This window comes from Brachycentrus maculatus, unplaced genomic scaffold (assembly GCF_059751285.1).
Source record: "Brachycentrus maculatus isolate JH-2025_06_01 unplaced genomic scaffold, ASM5975128v1 h1tg001045l, whole genome shotgun sequence".
NCBI classification, from domain to species: Eukaryota; Metazoa; Arthropoda; class Insecta; order Trichoptera; family Brachycentridae; genus Brachycentrus; species Brachycentrus maculatus.
The window spans coordinates 94146-115404 of record NW_028281754.1 but is presented as its reverse complement, the minus strand read 5'-3'; the positions used below and the strand labels follow the sequence as shown (position 1 = coordinate 115404).

Sequence of the window (21259 nt, the reverse complement as noted above, 5' to 3'; positions counted from 1 at the left end):
AAACCGAATGCTTCAGTGGGACATTAACGCTTAGAAAATTTCTGTACATATTTTTCAAAATCAAATATTTTGTGTTTATAAGTTGTTTTTTATTTTTTAAATGTGTTTGAGTTAAACACAGACGTTCCTTTAATTATGTAGTATTTTGTACCTCTTATTATTTAAGTTTTCACAAATTTATTAGTACTTTAAGTTGATTAAATATCAATAATATATGAATACTTTCGTTTAAACAAAAAGGATGATTAAAACTTCTTATTTAAATATTTTTTTCTAATCATATTAAAAAATCGATAACACAGTTAAAACCTGTATTTTTTTAAATAATTAAATCATTTTACAGTTTATCTTGGATATAAGTGATCTGGATTTAAATGATATAAAGAAAGCTGGTTTAATGCCGTTATTTAATTTATTTGTAAAATAAAGTATGGATTTAAGATAGACCTTTCTATGAGTGAAAAATATCTCGGACCCTTAGGGTGTCTTATATTCAGGTTCGACTGTACAATCATTGTTCGACTGTACAATCATTATAATCGTAAAATACCATGTACATGACTGTACAATCATTGATTAAAACTTGAATTATATTTTTTTAATATTTTTTTTAATTTTATATTATGTTTTGTTCATTTATGGTACTGTTTTGATTATTTTTACATAAAAAAATAAGGTTCAAAATGGATTTTAGATACCCTTTTTTCTTTTGTTATTTTTTTGTAATATAAGTGGTTTTCTTTACACTTATTTATTTAAAGAATCTAAAAACAATAAAATGAAATATAATAAATTTATGTCAAAAAGAGTCACTTGTCATAAAGTAACCAAGGAGTAGTATATTCATTTAGTAGGTCATTCCATGCATTACTTTTTTTGCTTAGATATTAGTTTTCTAGGCACAGGGTTTCTCAATATGTGTTTTTCCATAAAATAATTGTTACGATTTCATCTAAACTATATAATCTATATTATAGATACATAGAATAGTATATGGTGTAGGATTTTCTTGCCATAAAAAACCGACTAAATTTCCTATTTTGAAGAGGTTCCTTGCCGAAAATGTTTGGGAAACCCTGGAATAACATGTCACGTTGTTTTTTTTTTCTCTCTCACTTGACAACTAAGATAGTTGAATGACGTTTATCCTAAAAGTATTTATTGATTTGAAGTTAAATTTGTGGGATCACATGATGAATTAAATACAAAAATAAAACACTTATTTAAGACCACAGTTTGCATTTTCACCTGGTAATGAGAACATTTGTTGTTCTCGAAATTAGTCTCGTTTACATTGATAAATAAAATAAAAAGTGGTTTTATACAAGTGTTTTATTTTTATATTTAAGCGTACTAAGATTATATACGAAAATATTAATTATTTTATGTGTGTTTAATTTATTCGAAATTATTAGTAAAAATTTACAATCTTACGACATTACGGTGCCATTTAAATCTATTCGGCTAGAAAAATTTTAGATTAAAAAAAATTAAATACAATGCTGACATCATTTGATGATTCTTGTATAAAAGGGATGAAATGAGTCGAGATTTATGAAACCATTTTTTATTAAATTCTGTTATATTTAGGAGATATTTAGTTAAAAAAAAGTTTTTTGTTGTTGTAATAGCATGGTAATTATTGTATCATTAATTGATTTGGCATCATATTTGTATTTTACAAAGATGATGACTAAAATACAAAAAAATAAAACACTTGTGTAAGACCACTTTTTTAGTTTATTAATGTGAACACGATTAGTTTCGAGAACTACAGATGATTTACTTAAATCATTGAACGAACCATGCAGTTCATTAAATAAGTCATGCTATTCATTGAACAAATCGCGTAATTCATTGAAAAGCCAAGTAAATAATTGAAGAAATTACGTAATTCATTGGAAATATCAAATTAATATACCATATTAATGAAATAAATCACGAAATTCATTAAGTAAGTCGCGTAAATAATTAAATAAATTACTTAATTCATTGAAAAAGCCAAGTAAATAATTAAAACAGAGAGCGAAATTCATTGAAATAGCCAAGTAAATAATTAAACAAATCGCAGAATTCATTGAAAAAGCCAAATAAATAATTAAACAAATCACGTTATTTATTGAATGAAAAAGCCATATAAATAATAAAACAAATCAAATTCATTGTACATGTCAGGTAATTCATTGAATAAATCAAGTAATTAAATCCTCATACTATCATTTTCTGAAAGCTCATTTGAAACATATATAATAAAAGTTTTAATATCACACATATACGTACAATGTATGTATACGACTATATTCGTAATTACATCGTTGTTTCCATTTCTCACATATCACTCACTCCTTTCAACCACGTCATATATCAAAAAACATCAATTTTCAGTTGTGCATGTTTTCGGAATGCCAAGAAAATGTACTATATCCCAGCAAAAGCGGCATATTTTTAACTTAGTATTTACCCGCTGCAGGGTAGAATGTGTTGTTTTTGCATTTCGAAAAAAGGTATTGCTTAAGTATTGTTTTAAATATACTAAATATTTTTCAAAAAGAGAAAAAACCTTCAGGTTTTACTTAAAAAGATTTGTCGCACAATAAAAAGTTCAAAAAGTGGCTTGATATTTATTTTTAATATATTTCATTATATTCTTAAAAATTAAAAACGATCTGTTATCTTGGTGTTTTATTTTTATTTTGTTTTATTTTATCTTAAAAGATTTGTAATAATTTTAGTTGTTGCTTTATACAAATATTCAATGCGTAAATTTTTTTTAATCAAAAAATTGGTTTCTTTTTCGTTTTCATGGATTCTTCTAGTCTTAGCAAAATTTTGTTTTTAAACATTATTCGGCCAGTGTTTCTAAAATTCTTGTTATTTAATTGTATTTGTATTTTTAATTTATTTCCTAATTTTAACTATTTATTTTTTTACTTATTATTTATTTAATTTTAGCGTAAGTTTACTTAATTTTAATGGAAATATTTTAAAGAAATATTACTTCATTATTTTTATGAATTTTGCACGTGTAACAGTTTAAAATATTGAATTTTCAAATGTAATTATTTAGTACTAGCTGTGTCCGGCCACGCGTTGCTGTGGCTCAGTGTGATCAAATGGAAAAGAAAGAGAAAAGACAAAGTACTCAATTCTGATCTTTTATAATTCACAATACCTGGGGGTGAATAACATTTCAGCGGCTGTCAAGAAGCACGCTGTCCGCCATAATCAATAATTAGTACTGCATGTGCTGCTGATACGTTGAACAGATGGCGCTGCCATTGGAGTAAAAAGTTGTTTTAAAAAAATAACATGATTTTACCTTTTACGAATGTATGAAAACAATGGCGTATTCGTGTGTAAATTTCAAAGCCATAGGTGGATAATTAGATGATTTTGGATTTTGAACAAATGAAAATATATATATATATTTTAAAATACGTACAAACGATTCTTCATTTTTCAACATTCAAAATCAATATATTTTAACTAATTCCATTTTTAATACAAGTTACACATAAAGGTTTCAATAATACACTTTTATTATTCTTAATATCCATTAAAATACAATAATTTTGTTTGATTTTTGTTAATTAGTTTTATTTTTTAATTTTGTACTGTTATTATGTTTTTGTCTTTTTTTATGTTGTGTTCTATTTTTTTATTTTTAATAAATGTGTAGAATTTTTATTTTTGTTTTATTATTTCATTTTTTTGCATTGTTTATTCCTTTTGCTTAGAACACCTAGTTCTCATTTAAAATAAAGGTTTTCGAACATTCTCGACATATCGTTAAAAATATAAGAATGACGATCCCATAAAGTGATCTTACCATATCGCAATCAGTGCACTAAGTTTTGTGAGTGTGCCTTTGTCGTTGCCGGTACGGTGGCATGGAATGCTCTACAACCATCAGTGAGCACTGTGAGAGTGAAATGATATTTTAAGAAAAACTACGAAACGAAAATATTTTTGACCTTCCTATAAAAGTTTTTCCGCCTCCGTAGTTTTGTGGTCAGCACGCTCGGCTACCGTTCTAGAGGTCCCTGGTTCGATTCCCAAGGGGGGGTCAAATAAATATTAAAAAGTAATTTTTTCACTCCAATATTTATTCAATATTACCCGGGGCTGGTACCTGAAGCGAAGGACTGATTACCTTTCCTTAGTGTGTTAACGATCAAGATAATACTGTGTTTATATGACGCAGTGCCCTTTGGATCGTTGGGGTGCGGATAAGGGTTTGATATATCCCTCACTCCTTTCGACAACGTCATAAATAAAATAAAAACTTGATTTTTATGGGGATCGTTTTTAAAGTTTAAAAATAAAAATAAATGTATTAAGCTACTTATTGAATTTTTTACTGTGCAACAGATCTTTAAAGGTATAATCTGAAGGTTTTTTGTCCATTTGAAAAATATTTGTTATGTTCAAAAAAATTATTAAACAATACCGTTTCTTCAAAATGCAAAAACAACACTTTCTGCCCTGTAGCGGGTAAATATTAAGTTAAAAATATGCAGCTTTGGCTGGGATATAGTACATTTTCTGGGCATTCCGAAAACATGCACAACTGAAAATTGAATATTTTTATATATGACGTTGTTGAAAGGAGTGAGCGATATGTCTACCCCGCTCAATTTTACGGCAGTTATTAAAATTACAACTGTTTTGGTGTAGGGGTCATGGGCTCTTTTATCCACCAAAAGGAACATATAGTGCTGTATTTTGAAGAATATTTAAGGTATTGACAAATCGGATAAATTGATATCATGTGTCGCCTACTTTCAAAATCCGCCAAATCCATATAAGTCGAATTTTAAAAAGCAAAATTCTCCGGATAAAATTTATGTTTAAAAGATTTATCGATCTTTAGATAAAATATTATAAAATAGAGAATTTTCGCATGTTTTTGAAAAGTTTTTCAGTATTTAAAAAAAAAACACGAGACACAAACCGATAGTGAAGTCATCTTCATTTTTGACCTATCCCCGTTCTCTGATTGGCCGATATGGGTCAGAAGGCAAGTTTCATGAATATAGCGGAATTTGAAATTATTTTTAGCAGGGTTTCCAAGTATATAAATTTTCTTAAACAATAAAACTCACAATTGGCATTCCGATAGAGTATTTATTTTAAAATTTTCTAAAATTGGATCTGGCGGATTTTGAATGTAGACGACACATATATGAAGCAATTTGTGTTTTCAATATTTCAGTACAAAAGGTTACCGACAATATTTCAGTGTTTTCTTTTTAATAATTCACATACAATATTTTTAAATTTATGTAAGGAATAATGCCGATAGAGTTTTTTTAGGATATTATGCGATGTATTTTGACACTTTTTTGGGCATTTAGGGACATATATGCGTCTTCGTTTGTAGAATCCAAATACGTGATTGTTTAAAAAAAAATCATAATTTTTGAGTTGGTACAGTTTTGATCTAGGTGTGCGATATTTAAAAGGGTCTCTGCTGAATAAAGCTATAACTCAAATCAACCATAGATAATTCCGCGAACATGAAGTGACGTATCGTAGTCGTACAGGAGAAAGTGAGCAACTAACAAAACGTAAAATATTCAGGAGGGCCATTTAAGTCACTTTTGCTTGGCAAGATAATAAACATCTATGCAGTTAGTCATTTTGACAAGTAAACTTATATAATACTTTCAAGTTTGAAATCGCTTTGGGATTTTTTCAGGGCAATATTAAGCTATTCAAATATCAAATAGTCAATGATCACGGTTTTGTAAAAATTCACTTGGTCACTTTTTCCTGTATAGACAGACTATAATATGAACCATATCTTCTATGTAGGAGTTCCAAAAAATTGCATAGTGTGGTTGTCAATCATGGGTAGAATGGTGAAAGTCCATCTCTTTTGTGCGTGTCATGTCAGATCCTACTGGCGTCCATTATCACTTGTGAGTAATTGTCCTTGCTTGGGCAGCTCCAAAGGGTGAATGTTACACGTGTATCAAGTTTAAAGTGATCACTTGAACCAGCCTGTAAATATTCAGACTTCCATATTCTTCTTCATCCATGTTGAGAAGTCGAAATGTTAAAATAACTCATGAGTAGAGAAATCCAAGTTTTCAATATTTTTATTTTGTGTATATTTTTTTGTATTTCACAAAATATTAATATAAAAATATGTTTATATTGCGAAATAATCATATTTTACAGAAGTTTAAACATATAATAATATTCTAATACAAAAAAAGATCTCACAAAGGCATGGCCTGTGTATGGGACACATTTTATTTAAGGTTATAATAAATGATACTGGAAATAATAGAATAGATATCAAATATATAAAAATATTAAAAGTGCTAATTCAAAATACAAATATGTAATTGATTTTTACAGAAAACAAAAAAAATGGAAATGAAAAAGTAAACATTATGTATTTATTTAATTTTTCAAAACATATTAGATATAAGTCATATATATATATAATATTCCCTATGAGTAATTTCTATTTCTCATTTTGACACATGGGATAAGGTTAACAAGACTGGAACACAAATAATAAAATATAATTTATATTTGAAGCACTAACTTTGTGATTTTCCATTTTATAATTAAAATGTAACTTTGTTTTAAAATCACAATAAATATTTTATTATAACTTAATTATAATGTCTACCGATTAGTTTCAAAACCGGTAGATATTATAATTAAGTTAAAATAAAATATTTATAGTGATTTAAAACAAACTTAGATTTTGATTATACAAATAATAAAGTTACAAAAATGATTTTTTTTTTAAATAATTAAATTTTGTACATGGCAAAATTTAAAAAAACTATAAACAGGTACCTATTATAAATAGGCATAAGAAGCATATTTAAGAGAAATAAATGAGAAAAACATAAGTGCATATTACATGATTTACTAGTACTAGCTACATAGATTTTTTTATTATTTTATTAATAATTTCAGCAAAATCTTAAATCGAAACCAACACCAACAATGATTTGAACATACTTAATATGTTGTAAATAAAAACAGTATTATTAGTTCTCAATAAAGACATTCAGACAAGCTTTGAGTCAGTTTACAAAATAAACAGTTTTGGTTGAAGGAACTTTTAGTATTTTGTAATAAAGCTCTCAACAGGTGAAAATACAATCAATGGGACAATCCAATCTTGAAATATAAACATTTAAAATTACTGCCGGTACGTGGAATATTGTGGATGAGTTTCATCGTTGAACAACAAACTATACAAAAATATCAAAATCTTCTAGTACACAACCATGATACACAATTTACACACAATGAAGGTTTGATAGTCCCAAGAATTAACAATAAACATGGGAGTCCAACACTGCAATATATCGTTACAAACATTTTCAATTTGTTGCCGACGGATGTTCGAGGTCAAAATAAAATATGGAACAAAGGCAAAATAAAGGAATGGGTGAATGATCAAGAGTTAATTTTATGAAAATTGTAAAATGTTTATATTTATATTTTTTTCTTTTTTGTGTGTATATTAGGTTAAAATCGTTAGAAACAATAAAAATATATTCAAAAAGAACTCCACTGACAAGACACACAAGGTGGGTCTCTGCAAAGACTTATTTTAAATATACAACATTTTGAGTGTGTCCAAATACTTGTTCACAAAATCTGGATTATCTCCAATTACAGGAGTTATTTTCTTTAATGAGATGTCAAAAATAATATGTTTTAAATTTGTTTAAAATTAATTAAACTTATGTTAATGAAAAAAAAATTTAAATCTACTTTCATCATCCATAAATTCATTAAATACAAGAATTTTTGTTGGATTTTCAGAGTCTATCCGCGCTAGGAAATGCCACTACCTCAGGCAGTCCTAGTGAGGTTGGCCGAGCGCTCCACGCACTCGTCCTGAGGGAACAGCACTACGCGCAGGCCTTGCACTTTGGGATGGAGCGATTTGTTGTTCCGTTATCTTCTAGGACTGATATCCTCACTCCGCAAGAACACAAGCTGCTCTTCCAAAACTGCGAAGAGGTGAGTTTACTATTATACTTTTCAATAAAACCTGATTGTTTTGTGTCTCAACTTGTATCAATATATCATTCTTCATGATGATGAAGAATGATACAGGTTGAAACATGTATCATTCATCCCTTTTTATGAAAAAAGATGGAAGTCTGAGCATCCCAAGGTTTACTACCTTGCATTTGGCCAGCTTGATTGTTCACTTTATACTTTCGTGTAAAGTTCAGCATTTTGCCCATTATTGAACACTCATATTGCTATAATAATTGATAACTGTCCATATCGCTCACTCCTTTCAAGAATGTCATAAATAAAAAATCGTCAATTTTCAGTTGTACATGTTTTCGGAATGCCCAGAAAATGTACTATATCCCAGCAAAAGAGGCTTATTTTTAACATAATATTTACCCGCTACAGGGCAGAAAATGTTGTTTTCGCATTTTTAAGAAAAGGTATTGTTTAATTGTTTTTTTAAAAATACTAAATATTATTCAAATGGAGAAAAAATCTTCAGGTTTTACCTAAAAAGATCTGTTGCACAGTAAAAAGTTCAATAAGTGGCTTGATATTTATTTTTAATACATTGTGTTATATTTTTAAACTTTAAAAACATTCTCCTGAAAAATCAAGTTTTTTGATGTATGATGTTCTTGAAAGGAGTGAGCGATATATGCAATGGTCTTAGATCCTTCCGCACACCAATAAGGTTTTCGATACATTTGTGAAGTAAGCTGATTGTTACGGCATCAGTTGAGGGATTTGTGAAGTATTAGCTTATTCCTTTTGAACATAGGTGAGATTCATTCCGAATTAGTTCACAGATATTTTTTGGAGAGCCTGAAATAACATTTCGGATTTTTGATACTTCTATTTGACCAATTGATTATTATTTACCAGGCACTAGATTTTTCACCCTGCTCTGTTAGTATACACTGGCATGCTTATTTCTAAGAGAAATTATCTAAAGACAGAAAAAAAGTCATGTTCATTTAAGGAGTTGTGTGCTGATTCAAGAAATCATTTGAAAACTATAATGAAACAACATTTGAGTATGTCCAAATACTTGTTCACAAAATCTGGACATACTCAAAATGTTGTAAATAAATTATCTGGTCAAATTATAAGCTTGAATAATAAAAATGAAAATGGTATTTTCTGGCGTTTCTCATGTGTGTGATTATAATATAGGATTGGGACCTCACATACTAATATAAAAGTTTCTGCTTGGTAAAAATCTTCTTTACATCTCACCAATAGATGTCTTTAGTGAAGTTCTAGTGATTCAAGAACAAGGTTTTTAAATTGGTTCATATATATAGAACTTCCAAGAATTTGAGTAGTGTGGTTGTCAATAATGGGTAGAATTGGTGAATGTTACACGTGTGTAAAGCGATCACTGAAACCAGCCTATGACGGTCGTCAGCCCCGTAAATGCCCAGACTTCCATATTCTTCTTCATCTTTGATGAGATGTCAAAAAAATAAAAAAATATTATATAATGAAACACCCTAAAGCAGGTATTAATTGTATCACTTTGATTTCAGCTATTGAGGTTATCGGAGGATATACTAGAGCAGCTAGTGATGGAAGACGGAGAGATCCACTTCCATTCAGTAGCTAGCGTCTACTTGTCCAAGTTGCCAAGCATCATCTCCCTCTACAAGAGTTACTGCAACGGCCTCAAGAGAGCTGACTGTGTATTGGTGAGCCTTATTCCATTCACCTCATTTGTTTGTATAAGCATACTTTGTCTTTTGTTTTTTGTATGCTGACGATACTGTGCTTCTTGCCGATACAACTTGAATTATCGTATGATAATACTTGAATGTATGGCGGGTATGTATGTTATGAGAAGATGGGTAAATATGAAATAGGCAGCGATGATTTGCAAAGACAGAACAATGTGGCTCTAACTACCCCTGCGGTGAAGTGAATGAATGTTGAACACTGTTTAAGTGGGGTTTTAAATTACCCCCTTTAGTCCGGGTATGCTTAATGCGTCTCCTGAAAAATCACAAGTTCTCAGTTGAGCTACAAATGAGCTGTAAACATGTTACTCTTCTTCTTTCTTCTTTAACCATGTTCGCTCGCTAGGAGGAGCATATGGCCAGCACGAGACGTCTTCGAGATGTCTTTCTATATTCACGAATCTCCCCATACATTTGTACTAACCTGACCGCTTTTAAGTATTTGGCATGAATGATCGTGCCATGCTTTTCTCGGTCTTATTTTGCTTCTTTTTCTAACTACATTCGCCTCATAAATATGTTTTGTCGTTCTTTCCTCACTCATTCGTTTCACATGTCCAAACCATCTCAACAAACCTTTCTTAATTTTATCGATAATGCTTAACTCAGCTTTGCATTCTTTCCATATTTCATTATTCGAGCTTCTGTAGTATTTTGTTTATAAAGAAAAAATATTAGGAAAAAATTCAAGGCTGAGTATTATCGATGAAATTAAGAATGGTGTGTTGAGATGGTTTGGGCATGTGAATCGAATGAGTGAAGAAACGAGAGTCACTCTGTCACACGCCATGTCCTTGGCTTCCCAAAGTTCCACTGAGTAAAGTCGGTGAACGGTTGTCAGCGGTCTTCCGGAGCGCCGGTATCCTCGGGGTTGGAAAAGGAGACACATTAACATGTTTCACTGGATCCTAAGTATCTGAAAATAGATCAATAAGGAATTACTGTCATTTCAGGTTCAAAAGTCAAGACAGCAAGGAGGAGGGTTTACCAGACTGTGTACGGAGCCAGCGATTCCTTCTCGCAGGCCGGATGTCACGCAACTCATTCACAAGCCCTTGGAGCAGTTCCGGGAGTTGTTGCGACTGCTGCGAACTGCCAACTCTGCGGTGACTAGTTCGCATCCCGACCAGAGGGCGCTGGCAAGGCTCGTTGCGGATTTACAGGTATGGTTAAATTTATCTTTCTTCTAACCTTGTGAAGTTGCAAGCCTCCAAGTTTCACTTGGAATAATAATAGCATTTTTAAAAATAATTTAAGTACCTAGCGCAAGTTTTGTAAAATATATCACTATCTCAAGGGCTTCACTGTGATATCACATGAATCATTGTATACTTTTGGACAAAACTACAATGAAAGTTATGTCTGAGTTAAAATTGTATCTATATTCGCAGTATTTGTACATATGTAATGCAAACTATGCCATGTTTTCTCCGATTCTGTGGCTTCACATGTTAGCCAATGCTTTTGAAAATATAGATTCATTTAATATACTGTTATCCACTTTGAAGTCGGTGCTTTCTCAGCATTTCTTCTCCATGTTATAATGGATAAATTTAAATGTTGTGTTTCACTCTCTCTCGCTGCTCGCTGATAGTGTGTGAAGGAGACATGTATTTACCAGTGCTAACTATTTGTATATTTCGTCTGCCTCCTTAGTGTAATGGTCAGCCTGCTCGGCTACCGTTCTGGAGGTCCCGGGTTCGATTCCCAGGGGGGGGTCAAATAAATATAAGTGATTTTTTCACTCTAATATTTATTCGATATTACTGGCTGGTACCTGAAGTGGAGGACTGATCACCTTTCCTTAATGTGTAAACGATCAAGATAACACTGCGTTTATATGATGCAGTGCCCTATGCACCATTGAGGTGCGGATAAGGGTTTATTATTAACCATTTGTTATTTTATTATTATTTTATGTTTAAGACTTTTTGTTTCTCTATTAGTGTATTCATTAGTGTATTTTTATATTAGATACTGTATATATGTATTATGTTAAAGGCTTTGGCCGTTCAATAAATAAATAAATAAATCAATTCCTTAAGGTAATTAAACCTGCGTCAGATTGTCTGGTCAACTTTGTCGCATCTGGCTCGGGTTAATTGGGGTCGCATAGCCATCCAACGCATATTAGACACATTTAAAGAATATAGAAACGAAGATAGTTAATATTTTGAGTGTGTCCAAATACTTGTACACAAAATCTGGATTATCTCCAATTACAGGAGTTATTTTCATATAATTTTTTGACATCTCATCAAAGATGAAGAAGAATATGGAAGTCTGGGCATTTACGGGGCTGACGACCGTCATAGGCTTGTTTAAGTGATCACTTTACACATGTGTAACATTCACCATTATTGTCAATAATGGGTAGAATTGGAAAGAAAAATATTAACTATCTTCAAAAAATTATATGAAGATAGTTAATATTTTAAGTAATTAATAGTATTTAAAAACACAAAGGAAAAAACACACACTCACATATACACACATGTAAAAATACAAATTAAAAATCTATATATTTTACTCATGCTAATATTAGATTTGGTGCACGACTCTGCAAACACACACACACATACATATATATACTGTACATACATACAGGTACACAAAAATATATGGTCCGTTTTAAAATACAAATTTAAAGGTAGCATGTCTTAATAACCTTATTGACTTGGTATATCGCTCACTCCTTTCAAGAACGTCATAAATAAAAAAACTTTATTTTTCAGGAGAACGTTTGAAAGGTTAAAAATATAATACAATGTATTAAAAATAAATATCAAGCCACTTATTAAACTTTTTACTGTGCAACAGATCTTTTTAGGTAAAATCTGAACATTTTTTCTCCATTTGAAAAATATTTAGTATATTTAAAAAAATAATTAAACAATACCTTTTCTTCAAAATGCTAAAACAACACTTTCTGCCCTGTAGCGGGTAAATATTAAATTAAAAATATGCCGCTTTTGCTGGGATATAGTACATTTTGTGAGCATTCCGAAAACATGCACAACTGAAAATTGACGATTTTTTACTTATGGCGTTCTTGAAAGGAGTGAGCGATATGTATATACATATAGGACTATATCCATTCTATGATTTGTGGAGACATGTCTATTCTTTGCCATAGGTAGGCCAAACATCTTTGTTCGGTATTTTCAGTTTACATTTTTCTACTGATCACTTGCCTCCCAATTGTTTGTGTTCTGATCTACTTCTTTGTTTTTTTAAGGTGGCCTATCACGATGTAACAGCTGCCGCTGGCTTGATGGGCCCAGTCGGTGAAGGAAGACCTTTACTTTCGGTGTCTGACCTTGAGAGCAGATTAGTATTCACTCGCTGTAAAGTAAGTCATTTTTTATATTTGTAATTTATAATAATATATTGAATACACATCACGCTCTGGCACGTGATTGGCTATTGCTGATGGCACCATATCACACGCCTGTGCGAATGAATTAATCTTTGTTGAGATGCCAATATATCAACTAATGTTGATCTATCTTTCAGCCTTTTGTCCTGGCCAAGCCAGGTCGACAGTGGATATTCGGCGGTGACCTGTTCCGCGTGGAGGGGAGGACTTGTAGGTCGCACTGGGCCCTGCTGTTCTCCGACTTGCTGCTGTTTGCGACAGTGTCCCGCGACAGGGTGCTGTTCATCACCGAGGAGCCGCTGCCCATAGCCAACATTGCGGAGACTTGCTTCAGCATAAGGAAGAGACGTAAGCACACACTTGTGATAATCTCAATTTTATTAAAGTGCGATTCTCAAAATTCTATTTCAAAATGCGGAAGACCACGCAAGAGGTCGGTCGTACATTTTCTAGGGTTCTTTTATTTTTAAATATATGTATTTTGGGAAAAACACAGAAAAAATATTTCTCCTCCTTATATAAAAATAACCTACTTCTCGGCTACCGTTCTGGAGGTCCCGGGTTTGATTCCCAGGGGGGGGGTCAAATAAATAAAAGTGATTTTTTCACTCTAATATTTATTCAATATTACCCTGGACTGGTGCCTGAAGCGGAGGGCTGATTACCTTCCCTTCATGTGTTTGATCAAGATAACACTGTGTTTATATGATGCAGTGCCCTATGCACCATCGGGGTGTAGATAAGGGTTTGAATGAATGAAATATAAAAATAACTGTTTACCTGTCGATAACTCTTTTCTTTTCAAAACCATATATTTATTTCGAAGAAAAACTATTTTTTGCTTACAAACATGGTGTTTTGAGAAAAAAAAATCATTACGTCAAATATAACCTGAGTTTAAGGAAAATTAAGTTTCTATTTAACGTTTGTAGGGCCTTAATATTTAAAGTATTTACTCCGTGGTCAGTAATTTTTACTTGTATTTTTTTAACAAAGATGTCAGTGATATTAGTATGTAACCACTGGCTAAGATTTTTTGCCTACCGGTTTCGAGACGTACCCGTCTCTTCGTCAGGACAATCACAGCATGCAAACAATACTACACGTCATTACCATAGGACTACATATTTATATATATAAAAACCCTTATCCGCACCCCAATGGTGCATAGGGCACTGCATCATATAAACGCAGTGTTATCTTGATCGTTTACACATGAAGGAAAGGTGATCAGCCCTCCGCTTCCGGTACCAGTCAAGGGTAATATTGAATAAATATTACAGTGAAAAAATTTATTTGACCCCCCCTGGGAATCGAACCCGGGACCTCCAGAACGGTAGCCGAGCGTGCTGACCATTACACTACGGAGGCAGACAGGACTACATATTTACGCAATTACAACTACATAAAATGTTGATCACACGCGATTTAAATCGACCTGAGGACCACATGCCTTAAGAGTTGGAGAACAAAGCACTAAGAGTCGAGTTCTGATATGCACACACACTTATCTGTCATTAGAATTACTATCTGTCATTAGAATCCTAACTGTCGATCAAACCTCCTCCCTCTACCTCCTTCCCTAATCTCCCTTCTTCCTTTGCCCTCCTTATTATCGTCTTTTGTTAATTTATGTTTCTTTTTAAATGTCAATTTGTAATTTATGTTTTTTTAAATGTTCGAGTACTATCTGCCCACTGATTGCAAACGGCTATATATGGTATCAAACGTTTTGATCAATATCACTAGTCCGTCTTTGGTTGGTTGGAAGATATTGCTTTTTAGCAATAAGCCCGCCAATGTACTTTTTATTTTCTGTACATGAAGTTTAAAATAAATAAAATAAAAATAAATAAACTTATGAATCCATTTTAAGAGAAAATATTCCGTAAGCACTGGAAAATACAGAAATGACAACGCAGTAAAAATTAATAATATTTTGATCGGGTCTATATCTAGAAACAACTAACTGACTAACCATACCGCTGCTTTTCCGCAGGGGTATGCAGAGGCAGATAGATAGGTAGGAAAATAACCGATGATGCAAAATCCTATGGTCTCCAAAACTCGGCATTGTTGAGCGATACTTTGACATTTATGTAAATATAAAAATTACGCTCTGAATTTGAACATTAAGTTTCGAGAATTGCAGATGTTCTCATCAACAGGTGAAAATAGAAACTTAAGATTATTTTTAAATATGTTGTTAGTTTGTATTTTCACCTGTTGATAAGAACATCTGTAGTTCTAGAAACTTGTCATGTTTACAATGATTAAAGAAAACACTTGTTTTTTACCACTTGAGTTTTATTATAGACTACATGTTTCAGAAGTTAAACTTCCTAATAATGATTCAATCAAAAATAAATCTTGGCGGAAAATTTTATATACGGGTTCAATAACTAAAAATATTTCGAAAATCTTACCCTCCCATATCCAACCTGCATATTATACAAATAATAATTTACATAAAATCCTCGATAACTCAAAATCTAAAATTGATTTATTACAAAAAAGTGGTGTTTATGAAATTTCGTGTGGAGATTGTGATAAAAAATATATTGGCCAAACTGCGAGAAATTTAAAGATTAGAATTAAAGAACATCATAGCGGTCTTGTTAGTAATTATTTTTCGGAATTTGCAAATCACATAATAGATACTAATCACTCATTTCACTCTCATAAATTAAAATTATTACACCTTCTTCCATACAAAGGCCAAATTATGAATTATCTTCAAAATTTAGAAATCCAAAAAAACCTTAATTCTAATAATAATTTATTAAATAATATATTGTTTCAAAATTCTTCACCGTTGCTTTCCATTTTTCCTTTGTTTTCAAACTCCGCCCCTTGACTAACCCTTTCCCTTTACTTTCCCCTCTCCTTGTTTATAGAACAATTTTATATTTTATATTTAAGTTATTATACAGACCTGAATGATGGAAGTTTAACTTCTGAAACATGTAGTCTATAATAAAACTCAAGTGGTAAAAAACAAGTGTTTTCTTTAATCATTGTAACATGTCTTACCACAAAGTTAATGCCGAAACAATAAATAAAAATTGTCATGTTTACATTAATAAGCTCAAAGTGGTCTTACAAGAGTGATTCATTTTTATGATAGTACAATAAAAATAAAGCACTTGTTAAATATTCTATATTTTGTATAAATTGATATTATATTATTATTTTGTTTGTAAATAAAAATAATACTGGACACTGGCAGAAACATCCTTTCACTGGGTGACTGCCAAATAAACAGTTTAAAAAAATCTTTATTCAAATCATATGTTATTCCACAAACTTAATACCAAATCAACAAATAATACCAGCGATCACTTATTACATATGTAAAAGATTAGATTACAATTGATATTGAACAGGTTAGGAGTTTCATGAAATCATCCCCTAATATGGCATTTCCCTTTGCAGCAACGGAGTTCAGGATAGGAGTGGGATCGGCGAGAGCCAGCAGCCCTACCATGAAGTGCAGCCCCACAGTACGCGCCAGGACTCGAACCATCATACTGCGCGCTCCGACCACCGATCTGAAGGCGGTGTGGCAAACTCTACTTCTAAGGCAAATGTAGGTGTTTCCCCAATTTGAGGGGTAGCTAAACCAACTGATAATTATTCAAATTATTATTTTTATTCATCATGACATATAACATTTGGGATTAAATGCAGAGAGGAAAGCGCAGTAACAAAAAATGCGCTAAGAGTGTCGGAAATGAAGACTCTTAGTATCATATCTTGCAAGAGTGTACGAGACAAAATAAGAAAAACCTAGATAAGAAAAATATTTGAGATCCAAGATGTTTTTTGAAAAGAAACTAGAACTTTGCTTTTAACCACTTTTTTTGCCGCTTTTCTCCAACTAGTTTTGACAAGAATCTTTTCATTATCACAGATAAACATTTACCACAGGATAGTATATGTCTATTCCTGATGATAACCAAGGTTCTTGAAGATACCGGTTAAAGAAAAGTACCAATAAAAAAGTGATTAAATACAAAGCTCTAGTTTTATTTTTAAAAGATTATAATATGTGCCACGAAGTATGGACGAACATTCAAGAAAAAAAAGGAGTTTTGTTTGCATGCTGGTGAAGTGATTGTAGTGATTTTGGAACATCTCTTTAGATGTTATATGTTCATCGCGTAACTTGTTTTTCCAGCCTGAGGGTGAATTCCTCAAACGGGACGCCTCTGAGCTCTCCCATGGAGTCGCCGGCGCCCCTCGGCTGCTACTCCGAGGCGACCCTGGATTCCCAACTGCACCAGGTACCCCCCGCACCATCCCTGAGCTACAAACACCGCCAAAAGCCGCAAGAGTCTAAGCAATCTGACCCGCGACACCATTCCGTTAGCTTCGCCTCAACAGGACCCGTTTACGATTCGGTATCCAAACTCTCCTCTTGCAACATCATAGAGGAAGAGGAAAGGGTTATTAGGTCGTTTGAAATGCTGAACTCCAGCATTAACGAAGAGACTTCAGAGACCACCGAGAGTGCACAGTTTGCACCTGGTGATGTTCAAAACGGGGCCAAAACCCCTGACACTCCACCACCAAACATTTCCCCTTCTGCTGAATCGTCTAAATACTCCCAAACTTTTTCCTCACATTTTGTCTCTCTCACTAGCTTGGAGAAGGCCAACTCAGACGAAAACTTCTGCCCAAAGAGACTTGACTCTGAAGGTCCTTCTTCTCCCAGTGCAATTTTGACCCCGTCCACTACAGATTTCATCTTAGATCTTAGGAAAAGAGATCACTTCGGGGAAGATCTGATTCTAGACGAGGATGATCCAGAAGTCTGGGATTCCGATGGGCTTTGTCGATGGGAGTCCTTTGAAGCCGATCTGGCTCTGACGGACTTGAACCTAGACCCTTCGTTCAAAACGGACGTCGAGGAAAATATATACTTCAGGGAGGAATATCCTTATAGAAGGTCAAAACAAAATCCCCCGACAACCTTGGATCTCTGATCCCCTGTGAATAATTATTACTAAATATTTAAATTTCATACTATATCTCTATTAGATTAAAGCAATGTTAAACAGTATTGTGGTTCTATGGGTAATTCGTTGAGAATGTTGGGAGATTCGGTTGAGAGTAAAGATGTATATTTTTAATATTCGAAAACGTCACTTGGTTGGATATATGTTTTGTACTGACATTTCTTGGAGGAACTGCATTTTACAATTTTATAAAATAAATGAAAAACCTTTTCCACTTTTGTCATTATACTAGCCGTAGTCAGCCATGTGGAGCTCAGTCTAGTAAAATGGAAAAGAAATAAAATATTTCTAATATATGTAATTTCACAATGCTTGTAAAGCGATGAAAATATATTTTTAAAATCTACGAAACAATCATGCAGAAAGCATTGAAAATAAGTGACAAAAGCTGTCAAGATGCACGCTGTCCGCCATGAGCAATATTTAGTATTGCGTGTGTTAATACTAAGTTCAACAGATGGCGCTGCCATAGTGGCATATAGGCTGTTTGCCAAAAAAACTTGTTTTTACCTGTCACAGATACATATGGAAACATTCGTATTCAAATTTAACATTGTGTAAAAATTATAGAGCAATCAGTAAATTACTTTAGGAGATTTGAGATTTTGAACAAACAAACATTAAGATTTTATTTTTATATGGATAAATAAAGACACAGTGTTGTGTCTACATTTTATAGCAATCATTACATTAATATTTTACAAGATTTTAGATTTTGATCAGTACACTCACATTCTTATTTGTGTAGATAATTGAATAAAATATGTTCCACCAAGAAATGTCAGCATAAAACTAGAATCTTACAAAAGTGGTAAAAGCTATATAACGTCACTTTGGTCAATGGTGTTAAATTGTTTCTTACTGCGAAGGCTGATCAAAAATTTTATAAGTGTTTTGTAAATTTTTCTCGTTTCTAGCACATGTTTCTAACTGATCCATTTGTGAATTTACTTACTGCTTTAAAAGCGTCTACTCCCTGAATTAACATTTTTGATATTATAACAGCTTTGATGGCAGACATAACAAATAACTGCGAATTTGGTCATGTAAGAAAATACAAGTTAAAACAATGGAGACATTGATTCATTTATTTGTTTGACTTGGAAAATACCACTTTTTCTTCAAATTTATATTGACACGTGTTTCGATACATTCCGCATCATTTTCTTTTAACACTCTTCTAACTTTATGATTTCTTATGTATATTTGCTAAACCCGTTTATTCTTTTATATTTTACATTTTGCCCTGTTACTTTTTTTTAGTTTTTATATTTTTTACTTTCTTATTTGTGTTTCAGTCTTTTTAACTTTAATCCTAAAATGAGTAATTAAATTTTTTTTTAAAAATCGCTCACTCCTTTCAAGAACGTCATTAATCAAAAAACTTTATTTTTCAGGAGAACGTTTTTAAAGTTTAAAAATATAATACAATGTTTTAAAAATAAATATCAAGCCACTTATTGAACTTTTTACTGTGCAATAGATCTTTTTAGGTAAAACCTGAAGGTTTTTTGTCCATTTTAAAATTATTTAGTATTATTAAAAAAATAATTAAACAATACCTTTTCTTCAAAATGCAAAAACAACACTTTCTGCCCTGTATCAGGTAAATATTAAGTTAAAAATATGCCTCTTTTGCTGGGATATAGTACATTTTCTGGGCATTCCGAAAACATGCACAACTGAAAATTGACGATTTTTGATTTATGACGTTCTTGAAAGGAGTGAGCGATATGTGACTTATGTATGTTACATGTTTTAAAATAAATTTCCAAACACAAGTCAATACATTTTTAAAAATAGAGGTATTAACCAAGTAGAACTTAAATAAAAAATGGATATATATTACTACAAATTGACTGCCGAATCAATCAATTAATTGATTTGTTACTGTCATATGTTTCTACGTCTCTAATTTGGCATTTACTTTGTGAAATAATGTGGTTATTTAAATATTTTTTAAAAATCAAACACTTGAATAAGACTTTTAAAATTTGTATTTGCACTAAGTAGATTCTTAGTCCAAAAATGCAAAAAAAACGTACTACAAGAAAAATATCACTTGCTGTGTTTTATGTTTGGACAGCCAACCTGTTGATGAGAACATTTGTAGTTCTCGAAACTAGTCATATTCACAACATCCTAGAATGATCGCCAAAATATACTGGCGTCATCGTCTATATATCGATGACTACACTCGAGTCAAAGTATACCACATTCTGTATATCAATTTTTATTTGTTGAATTTAATTGTATTTTTCACCAATTATTTTCAGCCTTAGAATGTCCACAAAATTTTAAATGGACCATTTTTGCAAAAGAGTGTTTAGTCGTATTGTCATATTACATTGAATCTCCCTATAACGTTGAGATGGGTACCGAGTTTTCAGAGGAATTATAGGGAGTTAATGTTTTTAATTGTATTTTTACATTTTAATCAGCGAAAATCACTAAAACGAGTAATTTTTTAAATAATTTTAAAGCAAATACCCTACATAACATTCTCTCCGATAACGCAGGACTTATTTCAACGTTGTAGGGGGGTTTACTGTACGGTTATATTGTCATATTACAGTTATGTTGTTATGCCTGCAAATTGAAGATGTGTTTTGACTTTGTTTATACATAAATGGTTGTGTAAATTTATCGATATTAAACCACTTAATTAATTAATTTTCACTATAAGGATGAAATTTATATATTTTGAACATCTTTGTAGCATATATTCAACGCTGTCTTGGATGTATTTCACACAATTTTAAACAACTTTTTAAACATTTTAACCACAACAGGGATCAAAAGAAAATTTGATACGACATTTCTACAGCCGTAATCTATTATAGATTTAATCCATTTTCTGTGTTTTAATGATTCTTTTTCGAGGTTATATACATACAAGCCAATGAATTGGTAAGTTTATCATATGATTTTATATATTATACATTATAGGGTCATAATTAGTTCAAAAGTAAACTAATAGGTAATTTTGTTATTGGTTTTACACTGTGTACTGTAAACTAATCTGATATTTTGTTAGATTAACTTTTAAAACATTTTATGAACAGTGTTTAGAACTTTTTAAATGTTTTTTTTTATTATTATTATTGTAGAAA

The 21259-nt window shown here is 31.7% G+C and overlaps 1 protein-coding gene across 1 annotated transcript in view; it reads left to right on the top strand.

The window, feature by feature from the left end:
• The window catches only part of LOC148299622 (uncharacterized), a 97227-nt gene that overhangs the window by 38885 nt on the left and 37083 nt on the right, over positions 1 to 21259 (top strand). The window contains exons 8-14 of the mRNA XM_088275879.1: positions 7807 to 8007; positions 9543 to 9701; positions 10700 to 10909; positions 12985 to 13098; positions 13263 to 13473; positions 16561 to 16714; positions 17306 to 17411. Of these exons, the coding sequence (XP_088132005.1) occupies positions 7807 to 8007; positions 9543 to 9701; positions 10700 to 10909; positions 12985 to 13098; positions 13263 to 13473; positions 16561 to 16714; positions 17306 to 17411 (1155 nt within the window). The remainder of the gene's footprint in view (positions 1 to 7806; positions 8008 to 9542; positions 9702 to 10699; positions 10910 to 12984; positions 13099 to 13262; positions 13474 to 16560; positions 16715 to 17305; positions 17412 to 21259) is intronic.